This window comes from Paramormyrops kingsleyae, chromosome 7 (assembly GCF_048594095.1).
Source record: "Paramormyrops kingsleyae isolate MSU_618 chromosome 7, PKINGS_0.4, whole genome shotgun sequence".
NCBI lineage: Eukaryota > Metazoa > Chordata > Actinopteri > Osteoglossiformes > Mormyridae > Paramormyrops > Paramormyrops kingsleyae.
The window spans coordinates 19,587,501-19,608,690 of NC_132803.1; the positions used below are offsets into that span (position 1 = coordinate 19,587,501).

At 39.1% G+C, this 21,190-nt stretch overlaps 1 protein-coding gene across 3 annotated transcripts in view; it reads left to right on the forward strand.

Annotated features, from left to right (window-relative positions):
* Positions 1–20,908, forward strand: part of antxr2a (ANTXR cell adhesion molecule 2a) — a 56,417-nt gene extending 35,509 nt beyond the window's left edge. For all 3 annotated transcript variants that reach the window (XM_023823075.2, XM_023823073.2, XM_023823074.2), the window contains exons 13-17: positions 4,601–4,645; positions 4,837–4,932; positions 5,748–5,918; positions 6,070–6,150; positions 18,137–20,908. In XM_023823075.2, the coding sequence (XP_023678843.1) occupies positions 4,601–4,645; positions 4,837–4,932; positions 5,748–5,918; positions 6,070–6,150; positions 18,137–18,175 (432 nt within the window). In that variant the 3' untranslated portion in view covers positions 18,176–20,908. The remainder of the gene's footprint in view (positions 1–4,600; positions 4,646–4,836; positions 4,933–5,747; positions 5,919–6,069; positions 6,151–18,136) is intronic.
* Positions 20,909–21,190: the final 282 nt, after the last annotated feature.

Genomic DNA, 21,190 nt, shown 5'->3' on the forward strand with positions numbered 1-21,190 from the left:
CTCATTAACTTTGCGTGCAATCACGATTGTTCCCAGCTGCTTCTTATTGTTTCGTCTAGTCCTGTATATTTAAGTCCACGCCAGAGTCTGTCGCCCAGATCTGTCATTGAAGTTTTCCCTGTGTTATGTGCTGTGCTTGCAATAACCCCCCCCCCCCCCCCATTTGTTGGATTTCCGCCTTCCTGACCCTAATTCCTTGTTCCCTGCTCGCTCGCCCTATGCTGGGATACAACAATAACAAGTAAAATAAAGTGCAATAAAGTCAAATAAAAAACATTGCATGGACAGACATGTAGAATGAGGAAGATCAACATTACTGACTTCTGCAGTGAAACAAGTATGTCAGTATTGTGCTTTGAGAGGTTTTTTTTTTTTTTTTTTTTTTTTTTTTTAAATTAAATGGTCAACGTGTTCAGGAGATTGTGTGCTCTGAGCATAGCGTCCTACGTCACCTGCCGTACGAAACAAACACTCTGAAGGTAGGCTAGCTTGCGAGCTACTTATAAATGACCAAGTCAAAATTATCTACCTACTATAAAAATGCAAAACATATTTATGTATAAAATAGTGAGTATTCCTTAATATTATTAATAATAACAATAATAATAATAATTATTATTAATAATTTCCCTTTGGGATGAATAAAGTATTTTTTAATTGAACTGGGATTTTAGTTCCTTCACCTTTCTCTTTCTCAGCTCGCTTTTCGGAGGGAAGTTAATGTCGTAGTTTTTATGAACAGTCTGAAAATGCCGCTCCACATTTCCCTCCTTCGGAATAGTAATGGTAGACTGACAGATAAAGCAAACGCACTTCGAATATGACATGGTGGAAAAAAAAACAGTCCTCCTCCCTTTCCGTATGGAAGTGGCAGGTTTTTGGCTTCTTACTTGGTCCAGCTCCCCCATTCATTTTTATACCGTTTCTTAAGTTTAGTAGAAATAAATTGGAGGCTAACTAGGGGACTCAGTAGCTTGCAGCAGCTGGCGCGGTTAAACGCGTCATCCATCCTCTATTTTTTTTATGCCATAAGATCTACACACACTACCTTTGCAATCGACCAGTACGTAGCGATCGACGTATAGACCATGTATACGTCAGAGTGGATCATGAAACCAATACTGGAACAGGCAAGAAAATTAAAAACGCATGTATCGATATTTATGCGGTCACATCAATGCATCGGATCGTTTGCTGTTGAATCGATATATCGATACAAATCGATGTATTGTTACACCCCTACCCACCACACTTGCCCACTTGCTGTTTGCTGCAATGTGACAGCATGGATTAACCTAAATAATAAACATGTCCTGTAAAGTGTGCTTTACGCATTAAACTATCGGGAACAATATCACTTTAATATAATATGTTTTATACATATTAATATTCATACTGTCTATTCACCACCAGTGACTTTAAGCGAGACAGTGTGAAGTGCAGACTTGCAAACGATGAAATATAGTACAAACATTGAAAGATATTACAGCCAGAAAACTGCATACAAAGCAGACTTTACCGCGATGTTGGTGTCAAGATTTAAACTTGAACCCAAACTACTTTGGGGCTCTGTATACTGCAGCTGATCTGTAGAAAGAAAGAAGTCACAAATACATCACTTCCTACAAATATGTATTTTTATTTGTGCTGTGTAAAATCATTTCCACAAAAATACGGAGCAAAAAAGAGTTCTGCATATTTGTGGATCACTTCCTGCCTGTTTCTGAATCTCATTGCATTTTCATGCATATATATATATATATATATATAATATAAAAATAAATATATGAAAAATATAAAATCAAGGTTTACCGCTTTGGGGGAGGGCAGACAGACACCAACAGGATTCATGGTGTTCATGTGTTTCTTTTAATGGCAGCAGTCAAAAAAACTCAGATATTTTTGTCTGCTTTTCAGGTGGTTGAAGAGACATATTTTCTCACGCACGCTCTCTGTCCGATGGTGGGAGTGCGCTAACCACATGCGTGCGCATCGGGGCGGAACTCCGCCAGGCGCGATACCGATAGCAGAGGAGAATTGTAAACGCGCGACCATGTAGAGACCAAAGAGATACGCTGTTGTGCAAATAAGATAAATAACATCAGGCTATGTAGTTTGTTTAATAAAAGGACAATGTATGGACCTGTTCGATAGGAAAGGTAACCTTAAATGAGTTCTGTTGTGATCTGGTGCTATATAGAAAATAAAATTAACTTCACCTTCAAGGGGGTGTGTGCCGTTGGGGGGGGGGGGGCACCCCCCTAATATAATGGTAGGGGAAACACTACATCTACACTACTATATCATTATCGGGATATGCGATGACTTATATCGGGATATGAGATGACTTATATCAGGATATGAGATTTTGGTCATCGCACAGCCCTACAAGATGCTATTTATTTTAACATAGTTGTTACTGTCCATCTGCTTTTCTGAAAATGTAAACAGAAACATGACAAAATAGCAGCAAGCTTTAATGTAGTGTAAAATTAATTACCTGTAGATTGTGTGCACGATCGAAACAGTCCTCAAAGGGCATAGAGTTCTATAGTGCAACAGAAGTGTTTGCTTCCTAGTGACAAAGCTTTATTTAGAACAAGGAAATAAAGAAACCAGGTGATGTCATTGTTTCGGTTTGGTTTGGTTTGAGCAGATGTTAGGCCCAGTTGTGTTATGTGCAATTAAACAAACATACATGTATTGCCTGCTCAATATGCAAAATACATTTCCTGTGGCAGATATGTAATTAAAAATCAAATGAAGTGTCTTTATGAATCCGAATAATCTGGGGGAAAAAGTGATATCTGCCAGGGTATCCACATACATAAGTTTAACTTTTTATTGCTCTATAAAAGACTAAGATGAAATTTTAACATGCATGAAAAGGTGTTATCAACATTCATAGCATAGGTGGACGATTTTGGCAGTTAAATGCTGCTGTTTTGCCACAGAAGTGGCTCAATAGCAAAAAACAATATATTAATACTAATGTTATTTCTAAAATACAATATTTCCAAGTTTCCTGGCATGTTTAATTTTTAGGGTATTAAAAGTGTGTGTGTGTTTTAAGGGCACAAACCTGGACATATATACCAGGAACCTGATGCATGAAATGATGCACAAAATAAAATAGAAGTCATTTCATTTTTTCTGTTGAAGAGTGATAGTCTAGAGGGCAATTAGGCCAATTATGTCCTATTACTGTGTGTCAGAATCCATACTAAGTCACTTAATTTTTGTAATAATTTACATGTCATCCAATTTGTCTGGAAGATTTGTAGTTAAATTATGTCATACATATATACAGTGCTCAGATTCACATTGACTCAAAAGGGCAGAATAATTATTTGTTTTTTACATTGCAATAATGTCTTTGATAAATCTAACGTGTGACAACTATTAACAAAATAGCTTTTCAACTGATTTTTTTTTTTTCCTTCCGAAGTTAAATTGGTAAATGGAAAAACCTGTATTTTGAAAACCAACAAACAAGGAAAACGTAAATTCCCTGCAGGACTTCTCTGTGCCTGAATTGTCACACATCCATCTCTGTTTGTTTGTTTGTTTGTTTAATTTGTTTATTTATTTAATTTGTTTGTTTGTTTACTCCCATTTCATTACCAAGTGCTCCATCTGAAAATTGTACTGAAAACGTTAGAGCAGATTTATGCCCGAGGTATCATTTTAAATACTATATATTCCTGGAGGTACAATATATTTGATTTCTCCACCTCAGGATCCTAAGGTTTTGTAAGGCTACATAAGGGGAGGGGGGTGGTGGGATGGATGGAGAGATGTTTACTGCTGAGTTTGTGTCTCAGTGAACATACATTCATTCCCCCGATTCCCTTTCAAACAGGCAATTAACCAGCAGTGGGTTTGTAGTGATGTATGCGGTCGGCTCTCTGTATCCACGGGGATTGGTTCCAGGACCCCCTGTGGATAGCAAAATCCGCAGATGCTCAAGTCCCTTATATACAATGGCACAATATTTGCATATAACCTATGTGCATACTCCTGTATACTTTAAATAATCTCTAGATTACTTATAATTCGTAATACAATGTATATGCCATGTAAATAGTTGTTGTACATACATATATAATAGAGTATATGTTCAGTGCAGAAAAAAAAAATCATTCTTTCTCTCACTTCATTTGCGTGGATTCAGCGTAGTGCTTGGCATGCCGCAAGTTCAAGTTTTGCTTTTTGCAACTTTTTAAATTTTTTTATTTTTTATATTTTCCATCCGATGTTTCTTAAACCTGCCGACTGTAGGGCCAGTTGTGCTTAAAAGAACAGAAGTTCTCAGATCTTAATGTTTCTTATGTGTAAGAACATATAAAGTGGATGCTTGTCCTGTTCGTTGGTTTATAGCAAACTAGTTTTTCCTGCTAAGATTGTACATTTCTAATTTAGAAAATCATTTTACTTTTAATGCAAGCCCCTCATTTTCAGGTTTATTTTTCAAAATATGGTAGTTAAAAAGGTTAGGCTATATGTCATGAAACTATCCCTTACTAGTAGTAGGTGTCTTGGGATCATTTGACATTTATAATAAGTGTATGTGTGTGTGTGGCTATTTTTTTTATTATAGGTCATCAGGGACCCTCCTCCAACCCCCCCACCTGCCCCAAAACCTGTGAGTAGATTATAGCCCCATTTCAGAGAATTTTCAGTTCTCTGAAATGCAGATTTCCACATTAGACCTGTACATTTTTATCATTTTCCTGTAGTGCACCTGATTTAGATGGAAACAAGTGCAGTTATACCCGCTAATGAAGGTACTGGTCTGAAAATGACACATAATTCTGTTTGCATTTATTCCTCAAGGAGCCTGAGCCAGATCTACTTCCCAAGAAAAAATGGCCCACTGTAGATGCATCTTACTATGGGGGAAGAGGAGCCGGAGGAATCAGACGCATGGAGGTCAGCAGGCCATGCAGCAGTTCCTTACACTAACAGCTACTTGCAGAAAAATAAAAATTAGGAGCATGTAAATATATGTATGTTCTATTTGCTATGAAGTTGTGTCATGTGTCTTGACAAATATTTAAATTAGATTTTCTGGGTTTGAGTTTGTAACAGGTTTCAGCTTCTCAAATAGTGTGCAGATAAAATATTGCTAGAAACTTCACAAAAAAAACAGAATGTTAGCTCAGCCTACTGTATAGTTAGGTTACGCATAAACAAACAACCAAAAAGCCTTAATACTGAGGGTATGTCAGTCAGGCTGCATAAGATACATTGTACTGTGAAATGCAGTCTTGCTGTGGAAGGTTGTAGGGCTGTAGCACAGCACTGTAGGCGTTAAGGTTACTGTGGTTAAACACTGTGCAGTTCCTGGGTTCAAAAGTTTTAGTCCTTATCTGATGGTTGCCAGTAGTGAAATAATAAACTGTGTTTAAACATTATCTTCATGTCCTTCACTCTAGTGATCTACTGAAGTTTGGTGTCCTAATGAATGTTCTCAGCACGTTTATTCTGGGATAGAGAGCCTCATTGTTTTCCCAGTTGCAGTGTAATTATAAACGGTGTAATATGCTGTTCTTTTTCTTCATTTCAGTATTTAATAACGTCATCCTGCATTTGAGTACATGTTTATTTTTTATATTTTGCATGTATGAGAAGTATAAGTAAAACTATTCATGCTGATTAAAAGCACCTTTTTCAGTGAACAAGTAAAAATAGCATAATGAATGTTAAAGGCTTCTGAGCTCAGTAGCCCGTTGTGATTACTACAGGTTCGCTGGGGGGAAAAGGGCTCCACAGAAGAGGGGGCAAGACTCGAGAAAGCCAAAAATGCTGTGGTGTCCATCCAGGAGGAGGTCGAAGACCCAGTGATAAGAAACCCTCCCCCAAGACCCGCCACCACCTGCCAGCACCATGAATCTAAGTGGTACACTCCTATTAAGGTATGGGTATGTTTGGCAGTCGTGTTAAACATCTCGTCTCTTATATTTCATTGGGTGTCAAGTGGCAAAGTTCTGCCTTAGGCCTTCCTCTTTTTGTAGCCTTGTGGTTACTTCACGATTTGTTTTTTTTTTCTTCTTTCTTTCTTTTCAGGGGCGCCTAGATGCCCTGTGGGCTCTTCTGCGGAGGCAATATGACCGAGTTTCTCTAATGAGACCAACGGGAGAAGACAAGGTAAGCCACAGGCGGCAAACCAAGCTTCCTCCCAGACCCAAATCATACCAACCAAACTAGTAACTGAGTACAAGCCCGTTAAGCTGATATTTACTAAGATATGCAGGCAAAGGCCTCTCTCAAACTCAGGCTAAAGAAGTGCCATAGAATGTCAGACATTAATTCTGCAACACAGTGTGATTTACGAAGAGTGCGGTGTGTTTTTCTAACGCGCGTTTGATAGCTGCTGTGAACTCTCATTTCCTTTCCCCACGGTTAGTGGCAGGGCTTCGCAAACAGGATGCAACAAGGCCTAATATGGAAGTTAAAAGTTCAAATTCAACTACTTCGTCTTATCAGTTCCCAAGGAGACAATAGAGAATCTGCACTTGTGTAAATTAAACGGTAGCCTTTGATTTGTTTTTGTGATTAGCTAAAAAAAATTGTGCTATGTCTATTATATATATTTCTTTGAATTCGTTAAAGGTAAAATTGAAAAGGACATGCGGTCGTTAAATGAAGCCTACTTGATGCTCACCTGAAGTGCTGGCAAGTCCGGCTGCAGGGTTTCCCGTTGCCTGCAAGCCACGCATGGGGCCGAAGTAGCACACACATACGCACACGCGCGGCCTTTGATGTCGGGTGGAAACCCTCCGGGGTCATGAGTTTTTCAGCTACAGCAGCCGCGGCACCGCGAGGACTCGTACAGGTGCAGAGAGGCAGGTTGTCACGGACATCTGTTCCTCGCGAGGGGCCCGCCGTCCCCATCGGCCGGCCCGCCACACTGCCGGATCGTCAGAAGATGTAGTCTAGGGGAGCATGGCGGCCCCCGCTCTCCCCCTCTTTTGCCCGAGGGGGCTCTGACACCAAAGGTAGCGTGGGGGTGGACACAGCTGCACTCCTAAACTTGCCTGAGGCACAAATACAGAGATCCAAAGTAGCCCGGCTGTGTTGTTGGGGAGACGGGGGAGCAACAGAGGCACTTCAGAGCCAACTTAGCGGAGCAACATCTGCCACCGAGTTTCTGCGGAGCGCCGGGGGACAGCAGGTAGGGAAGGTGGCGGCAAGTTGACAGGCCTTATTAAAGGGGCTGGAGTTCTTTTGAATGGCCCCTCATTGCAACCCAGAGATGCGCTCAGCAGGATTTGTGTATTTTGTTACAAAGCAGCAGGCTGCAAAGTGTACTAAAAAGCTCATTTATAAGTGGCACATAAATTAGCATAATTAGCAGGCGCTGAGTTGTCGGGGTGTGTGCGCAGAGGTGGAATGAGTAAAAGCAGCACATTAGCATCGCTAGCAGCACACAGGTGGCTTCATGCGAGGCCTTTCCGCGCCGGGCGTCCATGTACGCGTGCTGCCGCCCTGATCCCACACTCTCCCTCTGCCATTGATGCCGGAGCCTCATTCCCGCATGCATGGCAGCGCAAACTGGATGGAGGAGCTTCGTGATGTGTGGTTCCGTGTGTGGTTTCTCTGGGGAGCCATTTGTTTATGGCGGAGCAGGGCATGTTCATGTACACAAGGCAGGAGTCGAGCTTTAAATGACAGATCTGTGTGGTTAAACATACCTATGGAGAATATCAGATATCAGAGTTGACCTTATGCGCACAGCTTGAAATTTTGTAGATCATGTGGAGGTATTGACTTATGGTAGGACCTGATTGGGCAGATGTTTTACTAATTATTATTAATTATTATTACACATTTTATAACTCCATGTGAATTAGTTCTGAATTAGGACAGCTTTGTGATGTATGAATATACTTCTAAATACTGAAAATTCCTAATAAACTATCTTGAGATTGTCCGCCAAGATTATTTGTACTTTGTAAATTTGGTGTTTCTGTGTACAGTGCTGGTGCTGTAGAGGAACTTAATTAATGAACAGGCCCCATCTGGTTTTCTCTTAAATAACGACATTGCAAGGAAGACAGTCCACTGGTAGCAGTGAGCGGGGGTGTCTGAATTTTACAGCTAGATTATTTATTTATTTATCGAGGGGAGGTGGCAGACCCCCCCATGACAGCCTTGTGACCTTAGGAAGCCAGATCATATCGCTTGTGCCTAGGGCTGGGTTATGATAAACTGGGAAGAGGGCAAACGTCCCTGGAGGTGCTGCGTGCCCCCAGTTCTATGCCAGAACCTCAGTGGACTGGTGATGCTGGCCCTCTTGCACAAGGCTCACACATCTTACACATGTGCGGGAAATTAAAGGGAACTCTGATGGGAGAGGAAAAGAAAATCTAACAGCAAATATGGCGGAAACTGAAATTTTCTGTTGTGTTCTGGGTTTCCTGTGATGCTGCCCAGAGGCACTCAGCCGTTGTCCCTCCCCAGCCCCAAATGTAATCATTTGTCATTTCATCAACTCATTTCCTGAGTGCTTTCCGATCGGAGAGGTGGAATCCTCGAGCATTACACGCAGTGTTTCATGGTTCTTTGCTGTCGCCGTGTACAATGACAGGACACATTATCTTGCTTTTTCCATGTAGAAAAATACGCATCAACTGCCAAATGATATTTTTTTTTGTTATTTATTGAATAATGTGGATTGCATACAGCACAGGAAAGGACTTGTCATCGTTTCCTGACCTCTTCTTGATAAATATGTTGTAAGGCTAGATGCAAGCTGCTCATCAGTTCAATGACTTGTGCAGTTGTTGTTGTTTTACACAATAAAGTCACCATGAAATAAATCGATGTAATATCACTTAATTTTATGGGTTAAAACTGCATGGTGCGTGTGCGTGCGCGTTTGCATGCGTGTGTGTGTGTATATGTATGTATGTATGTATGTATATGTGTGTGTGTGTGTGTGTGTGTGTGTGTGTGTGTGTGTGTGTGTGTGTGTGTGTGTGTGTGTATATATATATATATATATATATATATATATATATATATATATATATATATATATATATATATATATATATATATATATATATATAATATAATATTAATTTTGAAATTTGTTTTATTCTGTTAGTGACAGTAACTGGTGGGAAATGAAGCTTACATGGACTCTTCACAACTGAGTAATTAAACAGTTTTGTAGACTGCAAACTAAAGTTTGATTTAAGACGGTTGCATTTTTAGTGGCATCAGGCATTTTGCTTTAAATGGAAGTATGAAAATGGATGATAAAGACGTGATCTTTCACTGTAGCTCATTTAGCCTTGATGGGAGCTGTTGAATGGGTGTAGCTAGAATTTACCTTGGTGTCACATGATGCTCCACCTGTTTCGACAAAAAGGGGCAAATTGGGGGCAGATGGGGGTATGCTAGAAATCAGCAGGTCGGGCCTAAATCAGCGCCTCTCCGTGGGGCTTTTCCGTGACCCCTTATACCTCATTAGCGATATCGGCGGACATGCCTGTTACGCCTAACAAGCCGTAAGAAGAAGGCTGACAGTTCAATTCGGCCAGAGCTCCCCAGAAGAGACCCGGTGGTTTCTGCAGTTGCTGGTGCGTGGCTTTATGAAACGGCCCCCACTCTCTTAACCAGATTAGCTGCTTTTACAATAACCGCGGAAAGTGGGCCAGATGTCCGTGTGACTGGTTGTAAAGTCTCTAATGTCTGCCATGTTTATCTGGGAGTATCCTTGAGCAGCCCGGCCCGCTTAACAGGATTTCTTTTTTAGGACCCTCTAGTCCTTCAGTAGTCAGGACATGGTGGCGTAGTTATGGAAGGGGGTGGGGGGGGACCATGGCAGGGCCATAATGTCCATTTTCCCTTAAACACCCAACAATTTTTCTTGTTGGATTGACAAGTAGATTATATTTACTGTAATTTTCTACAGTATATGTCAGTGTATGTTGTGTTTATGGAAAACGTGTCATTTGTGTGTGTCTTTCAGTGAATTTAAATTATGAAACGAAAGGTTTTCATAAAGGAAGTTGCTTCTTTCTGCTCTTTCACAATGACACATTTTTTGTACGTATAGTAGTTTATTCATTTTTTTGGTGTCACTGCATCAGCCTCCGGTTGTTACCTCTGTTCCATTAAACCTGGCATTTATTGTTTTAGCCATGTTCCATTTCCCTGCTGTTGCTCAGGAAGTCTGCTACCTGCACTGTGACTCTGGCCATTTGCAATGCAGTGTTTTTTTTCTGTTCCTCAGTTACTGATTGAATCACGCTTGGTGTTCATCTAGGGGCTTGTTTTTGGACTGTCTAACAGTGTCTTTTGTATATTCGTTAGGTACTGATATAAGAATTCTTAGCACTGAAAGTAGGTACCGATTGGGTTTGTGTTTCTTGTCTACTTTATGGAGCATTATTAAAAGGAGTTTTCCAGGTATCACTGAAAGTTTATATATGCATAATATGTGTAAAATGTGTGAAATTCCCTTTTGGTGTTTTGTCCAGTAAGAGATAGATAATTGAAAGTGTGATAATTTCAGTACAAAATACTGTTTACAGTAAAGTGATATGTAACCCGATTGTCATATGATGCATATTTATGTACCAAAACCCCACATTTCAATCATTTTAAGTCATGATAGTAATATCACTTATTCAAATGCCTTTAGAATTTAAATCATGATAGTAATGTCACTTATTCAAATGTCTTTAAATGAAGATGCTACAACAAAGTGTTAAAACATTTATTACACTCCTTGATAAGTAGTAAGGAAATATGTATTTTATTTTTATTTTTTTTTTGAGAGAGAAAGGCATTTATTACCCCACTTAAATAGAAAATATTTGTGGGCCCTCAGCAGCTAATAGGAGAAACACGTAACTTCTGTTAATTACGAAGATGAATAAATATACAGAAGGTGTAGTTTTCCTTCTGGTGTCTATGAGCTTGTGTATGGTACAGGTATCATGAAATTTCTTAAATGTGGATTATTAATGAATTGACAGCACAAATACTGCTAAAGGACCTTAATTAGCAATACCCCAAACAAATTTACAGTGTTATAGAAGAGCTTCAGTTATGCATACCACAAATGAATGAACAATACTACTATAGGGCTGGAATGAACTACATTACTACATAATTAACAGTACTACTATATGATTATCACTACCACAGAATTTACAGGACTATAATAGGGCAGGAATTGACACTAATGCAGAATTTTACAATATTTCTATAGGGCGAGACTGCAAAATTAACAATACTATTATAGGGCAGGAATTAACAGCACTACAGAATTAATACTACGATGGGGTGGGAATTAGCACTACAGAATTAACAATACTACTATGGGGTGGGAATTAATGCAACTACATAATTAATACTGCTATAGGGTGGCAATTACCAACACTAATACAGAATTAACAGTACTACTAAATGTGCTGGCATCTCCCTTTCTGCCTGTGCCTTCTTGTGCACATGAGGGTCTCCTCCCAGCAGTGATGCTAATTAAGACATTCAGTTGGTACCAGCAGGTTTTTCAGAGTCAAACTGTCGATCCCACAAATCATGGTAAAGAATAAACTTAGTGTCAGGTTGAGAGACGAGTAATGCAAACACTCAGCACAGGCTGTGTATCTAGATGGGGAGATTCATGTGGTTTGGAAGTTTGCCACTCTACCGCCAAGAGCACTGTGCTGTTCACCTGCTGGCCAATAACATGACATTTTCCCATCACATATTTTATTGCATCATGTGGTGGTGGGTGAGGGATAATTAATAAAAAATGTAACACAAAGAAATTTTAATTGTGGTGGAATTGCTGTATAAGATGGGCTGCTTCATGACTTATGGAAGTATTATGGGGCTCATGTGATCTCTAGGTTTTTAACTGACCACTGACCTCCCTTAACTTGCAGGTCATTTTATAATGTGCATGAAATGCTTTTCTATTTTACACGCCCTCCTGGACACACAGACATGGAGGAAATTGAGCTGTTTTTATTTCAGTTAGTATAGTTATAATAAAACATGCAAATCATTTTGTTGATATAATAAAGAGGTTTGGGTAATTGTAACAAATTGTCCAAAAATCTTAATATGGAGTGATCTATAATAATTAATTCACCTGTGATATTAATCGTCAGTTTAACCCCAGTTTCTTTTATAAATATGTCAAAGCAGCACACCATTTATGTTAATTGAGAGGTTTTAAGACTCGCGGCCCTTATAATCCGACAAAAGCCTGTCGAGCTGCGGGAACTGGGAGAACTGGGGCCAAACAGGGTTTGCCAGCACCCAGTGATTCACAGGGGTTTGGGTAAAGGGGGGGGGGTGGGGGTGGACCAGCTGCCCAGGCTACATCTAGCCCTTGTCAACACAAATTACTTGCGTTTGACACCTCATCACAGCCACTCCCATTTAGTTTAGGATGTATCGCATTAGAATAATTACTCCCTGTCAGCTCCCATTTCATAGGCCGCGCCTCGCGGAGGAAACCGCTGGCCAGGACGTAGAAACAGTGTGGCCGCTCACGCCATGCTCTCAGCGGAGTGGGTGTCTGTTGCTGGGGCCGCTTTGACGCTGCCTCAGGGGCGGATGGGAAGGAAGGCTGGCATGTACATGCTGAAGAGGCACAACAAAGGCTGTGGAAGAACGAAGCCCGTTTTACATTATTACTACCAACTTGACGTCATATGTCTATTGCATATCCTTATGGATTTTTTTCGGACAAGGGTCTTCGGACAAGGCATTAATACATTGGCTTATTTTTAATTAAACTGCCTAAATATATGCAGGTGTATACAGTTGTTTATATATACAATGAGGAATATTTTTACAAATTGCAAATTGAATGATTGGTTTAGAGTGGAGGTGAATATGTTCCTACAACCAGAAATTAGTTTATTTAATTACAGGTTTATAGTAAACTATCTAACAAGAAATTCCGAAAAAAGATTTTTTATATAGCTATTTCAGAGAACAATTTTTGACAGATTTTTTTTTTTTTTAATTAATCGTATTTTTATAAATTGCATTTTCCCTTCATTGAGTCTTTTTGTATGATATTTAAGCATGCTTAGTCATATTTTTGTCACAATTTGTAACATAGGAGGCATACATGGAAAAAAAATTATAAAATTAGAGTAACACACACAATAACATCAGTGACAACACTATATTTCAGTAGTGTGGCATAATTAAAAAAAGTAAAATACAGGAACATGTATGTATATATGTATTTATGTGTGTATGTGTATATATATATATGTGTGTGTGTGTGTGTGTGTGTGTGTATGTGTATGTGTATATATATATATATACACACACACACACATATATAGACAAATATTTGTCAAAGTTTCTTTTGGGTAGTGGGGAAAAAAACAAGAAGATTTATTTAGACTGTCTGAGGTATTGCCAAAAAAATACCCCAAAAAACAAATGTCAAGAAGCAACAATGGCAACAGTTGTGTGTCATTTTATTATTAGCCGTAGCCACACTCTCATTGGTAGCCACATTAACCATCTGTTACGTTATCAGCCAGTTTAGTTGAAAGGCTGACATTAACGTGTGCGCTGGCCAGGTTAACATTTATGGGCGCTTTTCCACTGCACCAGGTACTGTGCTTTTTGGTACTTTAAGGTGTTTTCCACTGTCGTAAAAGCTAGTACCGGTACTGAATGACATCACAACGCGAAGTGGTGTATTTTGTACTGAATTCGAAAAATGGCTGTAGTATATTATAGGGCTTGGCGATGTGCAATGTTAATACCAACATTGCATATTAAGCACATCCACTTCTTACATTGCTAATCAGCTATATCAAAATAAGGTTTTTTCTTACTTTCAATTTTGTATGAGCGTTATAGCACAGGGGGTTAAAGTTTTGCTAAAATATTTTTACTCTTACTCTGTCAAAAAAACTTAGCAAGCTTTGCAATTGTAATTATTATTCCTTTTATAGATTCTTATATGTTTAAAAATCAGTTTAAAGTTTACCTCATAATTTTAATAATGTGCATGCTTGCTGTTTAAAGGGTTTGTGAAAAACTTCCTTTTTGCTTTATAAATACCGCCATATTTGTTGCAACAAAATCACATCGCCAGGGCAGCATGCAGATCGCAATTAATCATTTTTTTTACTATGTTACAAGCTTGGAAAACGATAAACAGTTTTCAAGGTGGCGCTTGTATTGTATTTCAGTGGCAGGCTATTTGCATAACCAGTTGACAAAGAAAGCATTTCAAGTCCCATCCCAAAGTACCGAAGTACCAAAGAATTACCCCAATTGGTTTTGTACTTTTGGTACTGGTACTCGACTGGAAGTCAATGGAAAAGCCAAGTACCATACTTGGTTCGGTGGAAAGGTGCCCAAAGATACCTGTTTAATCCTTCATTGTTGTTGAAACAGAAGCTATACTGCCCTCGTGAAATTTCTCAAAGACCCGGATGCTACTCTACTTCGTCACCACCACGTCTGTGAGTGTTCATATGTTCAGCTGCTACTGAGTGGAGGGCTGTGTGCCTGCCTGCCTGCAGCGGTGCTTTAAGTTCCGTGTCAACTGAAGGAGGCGAAGATGGCACTGTTGGTATCAATACTATTGATGAGTATCTACAAATGAGTATCTAATTCGATCATTTTTAGTATTGTTTAGTGTCTGAGTATCGATTTCTTTGACAACCCTAATACGAAGTATAGTATTTGCAGTGTCTATGGTGTACTCATAGTAGCTTTGAGATGCATGCTGACTGGCCCTAACATTACCTTCCCCCTCTACTTATACTTGCATGTATAAACCATTTCACTTGTCAAAATATTTATAATCAATGATCATAGTGGATTGATATGAAATGAACAAATGAACTGGTTCTTGTTATTGTTATTGTCACCATGGCATAGTTATACCAGTTTTCTGTGAACCAGTGTATCCCGTAGCTGACCCCAATCGATAGAGTAGCTTGAAGCTTAAATGCAGGCCTAATGAGTGGAGATTTGTTTGTGTGTAAGACTTCCTACCTAAAAACTCCTTCAAAGTGAAGTCTTTCAGAAATGCCATATTCTAAAAACACATTCCATACTTGCATATACTTCTTTAGTCTTTTTTTTCTTCTTCTTCAGTGGATCAAGTATCCCCTGCTCCTTGTGTACATCCATTCAAGAGTATCCAAGCGAATGTAAACAGTTGCACAGGAAGAAGAGGATTTACATTTATGAGGGAGTCTGAAGCATGCTCTCAAAAAAATGTGATGCCACCCAAGGGCTGCTTAATTCTGCTGCCTTTAAGTGAAGCATCCATCAAACAGAAGGCAAAGAGCACTAACATATGGCAGAGGTCTGCTGATGTTGAGCATCTGAAGCCGGCGCTGCTCATTGGGCCTATGGGGCTGCTGTTTATTCCTCGTTTACTTTTTATCTTCTCATAAACACTGAGTAAGCAGTTAGCCATAGTGGCTATGGTACATTGGCTCGATACCAGATTCCCTTCTCCTGTGTTTAGATGTGGCAGGGAGCCAACCACCAAAAATGAATCACTGCTAAACGTGCTCTTCATAGTTGAGTGGATGGTTGCTCTCCTATCCGCCAAAGGAGCCCCTCCGCGCAGCTGCAGCTGCCTTCCCTTTCCGGCAGTGCTCTCCTCTCTGCTGCATATATATATTTTCCTCCGACTTTAAATCCACCATGCTCCAGCATGGAAATATTAACTTTGGTATTACTGGATGAGCCGGACTGGATGCTCTGCCGTTATTTGGAAGCTGGCCTTTTGTGTCTGCGCTCCGGCCCTCTCCAGGATTCCTCCCGAGCCTTCGCCGCCATCTGCGCCGTCCCTGTTGCCGTCTGTGAGCTGGCCGCCGCCAGGGCGGCTGGCATTTTCCTTTCCGGAATGGCCGTGGATGGTGCCCGGAGCTCTTAGCTGGAATTGATGTGGACTCGCTTTGACAAAACTGGGGATGGGGGTGTGGGGGGGTTGGGGGACATGCGGGGTGCTCCGCGGGAAGCAGCTGCGGCTGTATACATCTGCGCCGAGCTATTGGCAGCGCGTGCATATTTTTAGCCCATGTGTCACAAATAAACGATGGCTAAATCAGTGTGTGTGTGTGTGTGTGTCTGTCTGTCTGTCTGTCTGTCTGTCTGTCTGTCTGTCTGAGTAGGACACTCCCAAATGCACAGGAAAATACTCATTTTGTGTCCGAAGGCCTTCCCATATTTTGTAGGACATAAGGTTTCTTTTGGTGACATGTAAAATGAGAAAATAATTATTATCTGACGTATGGAGGTGCTGTTTGTTCATCCTCAGACAGGTTCTCTCTTGGTGCTGTGATGATTTCTCTATGTGCACAGAAGATAATTCCATACGGACCAGAATTTCAGTCCGTGCTACAAATCTGAAGCAAAATATATAATGTTTGACATCTTAAACCAAGTTATTAGCTGTTGCATTTTGCTTTCTGAATCCCTAGTTCTAGTTCCAAGTTTCTTAAACACTGTGCTCGTCACCACATTGGGATTTGATTTCAGAATTTTGTAATATCATTAGTGCTGAGAAAAGCTTGGGAGCTTTTTGTTTCTTGAATACTCTGTATTTTCCACAGTCTCCAGTAACGCATGCTTCTTTTCATGAATGTGATCCACTGACCTCCTTTTGAAGAATACATGCTCCAGCCTATCAGTTGAGCTTGCGGACTCTGATTTTGCTGTCGAAACAGATGGCTGGGGTGTGTTGGTCATATGCAGGCTGTGGACTGCGGGTATGAATTGCTTGTGCAGAAGTATAGACCTGCTTGCAAACACATGTTGACATGTTCTGCATGTTTAGCTGGAGTTGTCACTTTTTTCTTTCCCTGATTAGTTAGAACTTTTAATTTGGTCAGCATGCCTATGGGGGTAAGCAGAGGCTGCATATGTCATTGGTTGCAAGAAGTGTTTATAATGGCTTGATTATCCTTGGGTTCTATTCTCACTTTGATTTGGTCATAAATTAGTTGCAGTATTCTTTATATCCAGCTGTATCAAATTACTTCTCATTAAAGCTTTGTAAAAAAATATAGGTAATTTGGGAAAAGAAATGTATTATAGCGAATATAAGCTGTCAGATTGTTGGGGGAAAAGATATAAAGCCTAGTTTCTAATTTCTGTGTGTTAAATTAGAAAAGCTTGTCTTACATTTTATTTACAGATATACATTGTCATACCTTACCCCGCGCACAGCTCATGATCCCGCAGGTGCTGAAATGCAAATTGCTATTATTTATTTCTTTCAGATTTGGTCAAAATAAAAGACACTGTTGAATGGTCAGCAAGTGCAGCCAAATTTATGTCAGGCTAGATAGAAATGGAAGACTGAATGGTGCAGACAGCCAGATTAAATGTCCATGCCTCACAGCTTGTGAACCGTGTGCTGTTGATCACTGATGATCTTCCGTGGTCTCTTCACTTGGTACCCTGGCTCATATCTTTGGTGTGGCACCCTTCTTGCATTTTAGGCAGAAACCACTATTTTTTTTTTTTTATTTTTTTTTTCTGCTTGGTACCTACAAAAGTTAACCATTTAACATTTCATTATTGTTGCAGTTTTGCTAAGTCATTGATGTATTTGTGTAGGCCCATAATGGGCACTGAAATAAGCTTTTTGCACCTTGGTATTTGATTACACAGATTGGGGCTGTAATTACTTAGAAACAATATTACATGTTGAATTTGAGAACTGTACTGTTATTCATTATAAGTCAGGAGTTTCTGGATGGTTTCTGTCATCTTAACTATTAGATTAACTTCTTCCTGAATCTATACCATCCATCCATCCAGTACAGGGTTGTGGAGAGCCTGGTGTCTATCCCAGGAATTATAGGACACATGGCAAGGAATCACCCCCGATGGGATGCTGAATGGTTAATTAATGAACTTGTAAATTCTGGTTGCTGTAAAGGCTTTTACTGCTGATTGAGTTTCTACCTACAGAAGTCCTTGTATTTAGGCTGAAATGCATGCCTCTGAAGTTTCGCTAAAATAATCTGGTTTGAGCTCAAACGCCTTACAGCCTCAGTATTAGAAGTCTGAGAATCTCTAAAATGCCTAATGTGTTCTACCCTGTTCTTCAGTGTCCAGCACTGCATCAATATCTGTTGATTTTGTCTTTCAGGGTCGTTGTATTAATTTTAATAGAGTCCAAACCTATTAGACTGAAAACAGGATGGCCTTTGAATTACACGGGGAACTACCTGCTGAGGACAATGGACGAAAGGCAGCCCTCGAGGACGTCACAGCTGAAACCCACAACCACTATCGTCTTGTGTTCAGTTCGTAATTTATATGCACTTAAGTTTCCCACCTTACCCAATAATGTAGAGAATTTTTTTCCCTAGTTAAATATTTTAAGCTTTTGATCTTTATATCTCAGTTAATTTGAGGAGGATTTTTTTCTTTGGTGTACAATTTGCAGAAAATTGAAATTTAATGTGATGTGTTCCTGCCTCGTAGTTGGTTTTCCTCTTAAGCACTTATGCCTTAATGTATTATTCTTTGAAATGTGTTAACTTTCATTCAGGCCTTGTTTAGTGAAAAGTAACATAAAAAAAGAATCAAAATATCTTAAAAGTGGATATGAGGCTTAAGGCTTTGGCAGTCATCCAGTGCACCTGTAGGAGGTGCTCATGCTGCCGTCAGTTAGATACACCAGTTCACTTGCACCTTTTCCTCATAGGACTGCGTTTTCAATTATCTTCTGGCACAGTATAACACTGATCCAATTCAGAAGGAGAAAAAATATTTTGAAATAATGTTACAGATGCCAAAGAGGCCAGAATGCTTATGTTCCTGATGACTTTTTGTGAGTCTGGTTTTGTGTCCTGTACTTTTATTATTGGGAAGTATGGTAATCTCTAGATAGACCTGACTATTTAAGTGTTTGCAGATGCCTTAATATGGAGTTTTCATAAGGAGATTTCTGTCTGTTAGTCATCCGCTCATGGCTCATGAGAATTTCAGGTTAATTAATGTAATTAATGACTACAATAAGCAGTAGCCTGTGAAGATCTCATAGGGAGACCTATTACTGTCTATGAGACTTTGATGACCACTGTGTCTTTGCAGTACAATTAAGGGGCATAAGGAAAAGAAAGAAAAGTCTATGGCATCGTGAACAACAAAATATTTGACTATATATTAATTGGAAAAACTTTGCTGGTTATTGCTTATTTTGTAAACATGCTCAGGATTGGGGGAAAATTAGATTAAATAGAGACATGATAGATTTTTTACAAGCTGAATGAAAATGCTAAATTCCTTGCACTGTAAATTATGTGATTATGAAGTAAGGTTTGTTAGCTGCAGCAGTATTGGTGACTGTAATGGGCCAAGTCAACAGCAGTGTTACAATCCCTCAATGAAAAGTAGTGTGAAAATGAGTATCAAAGTATTTGCAACAATATTTATATATCTGACCATGCTTTGTTTTTGTCTTTTTTATTTGTTTTCCAATCACAAGGTAGAAACAGTCTTTAAAATGTTGTTATATTCATAATTAAATCAGATGAGACTTCTTTTTTCAGAACTTCAGATTTGTTTTCACAGCATTAAACCAGGTATTTAAATTTTATGTCACAGCTTTTTTATACACTGTTTATGGTTTTATAGCTTTATTACTACAAATGGTTACGCTCAGTCACATTTACTTTTTTTTTTTTTTTTTTTAAAGTACTGCTATTTGTAAAGTTTGAACACACTTGTATGGGGTCATGAAGTGTACACAAAAAGAATCAAAATAGCATAGTGGATATGAGGCTTTTTGGGAATTCTGCAAGCACCCAGTAGACCTGTAGGAGGTGGCTCATGCTGCCATCAGTCAAAGATACACCAGTTCACTTGCAAGAGGCCAAAATGCTTATTTTCCTGATGACTTTTTGGTTTTATTGTGTCCTGTACTTTTATTATAGGGAAGTTTGGTAATCTCGAGATAGACCTATTTTATAAGTGTCTGGAGATGCCTTAATATGGAGTTTTCATAAGGATATTTTGTCTATACAGATTTCTGTCTGTTAGTCATCCACTCATGGCTCATGAGAATTTCAGGTTAATTGATGTAATTAGTGACTACAATAAGCAGTCATTAATTACAGATAATAAATATGCAGTACTGATATTTGTAAAGTTTGAACAAACTTGGATGAGGCCAAGAAGTGTACACAGAAGTTTGCTTTTCACTTCATTGTTGACCTAAACATGGTAAACCCTTGCACACATTTTGAAAATTACAATCTTTTTTTCTACGTTAATTTCATATTGTTAGACCAACATTGTTTATTAGTGTATTTGCTTCTTCTTTGTTTGTTTGTTAAACATTGAGTGTTTGATGTGTTCGGAAAGATTCCATATCGCGGTGTAGTGCTGAACATGTGGACTGAATAATATTCTGCTAATTCTTAGCTTCCTGTTTTTAAAAGTAATTGTGCATCTACTGTTTTGTCATTGTCTGCATGCCTTGAGCAGATGGATCACATCCTGCATGATGTATTTAACCCAAGGAAGTTATTTCTTGGCATGATCTATCCAAGCATCCATTTTGGGGCCAACAGATGAGCTTCAGAAGCAGTAGGCTTTCCAGAATGAGTGAGGTCCTGGGATTTAATGAGTGCATCCTCGGTAGCATCTCTGACCATATTGTTGGTTGAACAAGGCAGTGGTGCTGAAATTATGATATATTGCAACATACAGAATTTCAAATGTCTGAGTCATATTTTACAGTGAACAGTGTTTGAGTACAAGTACAGACGTTGTTTTGGTTTCACTGTGACTTTAGTGCCTTTTGAGCTTTTATAAATGCTTTTATACCTTAGCATTAACACTGTTTTGTATTTTTGGTATTGCTTACTATCAATCATGCAATGTTAGAAAAATAAAAGCATCTTTCTGATTATGCCAGATGGTTGTGTTGGTTTTTGTTTAGTTGTTCTTTATGGTCTCTATGGTATCCACAATCTTTCACACATTATCTGGCTGAATCGACAGCATTACCTAATAAGTCTATTACTTTGCTCAGTTGAACATTTCACACAGTTGGGACTTTTTTGCAAGTTTAATATTCCTTCAAAATCCATATGCTTTTACAGATCAATTCATTTTACAATGCAGAAATTTGGGAATCTTTTACCAATTTATCAAATGTAATGCTTTTGAATTTTATGCTGTAGTTGAAGAG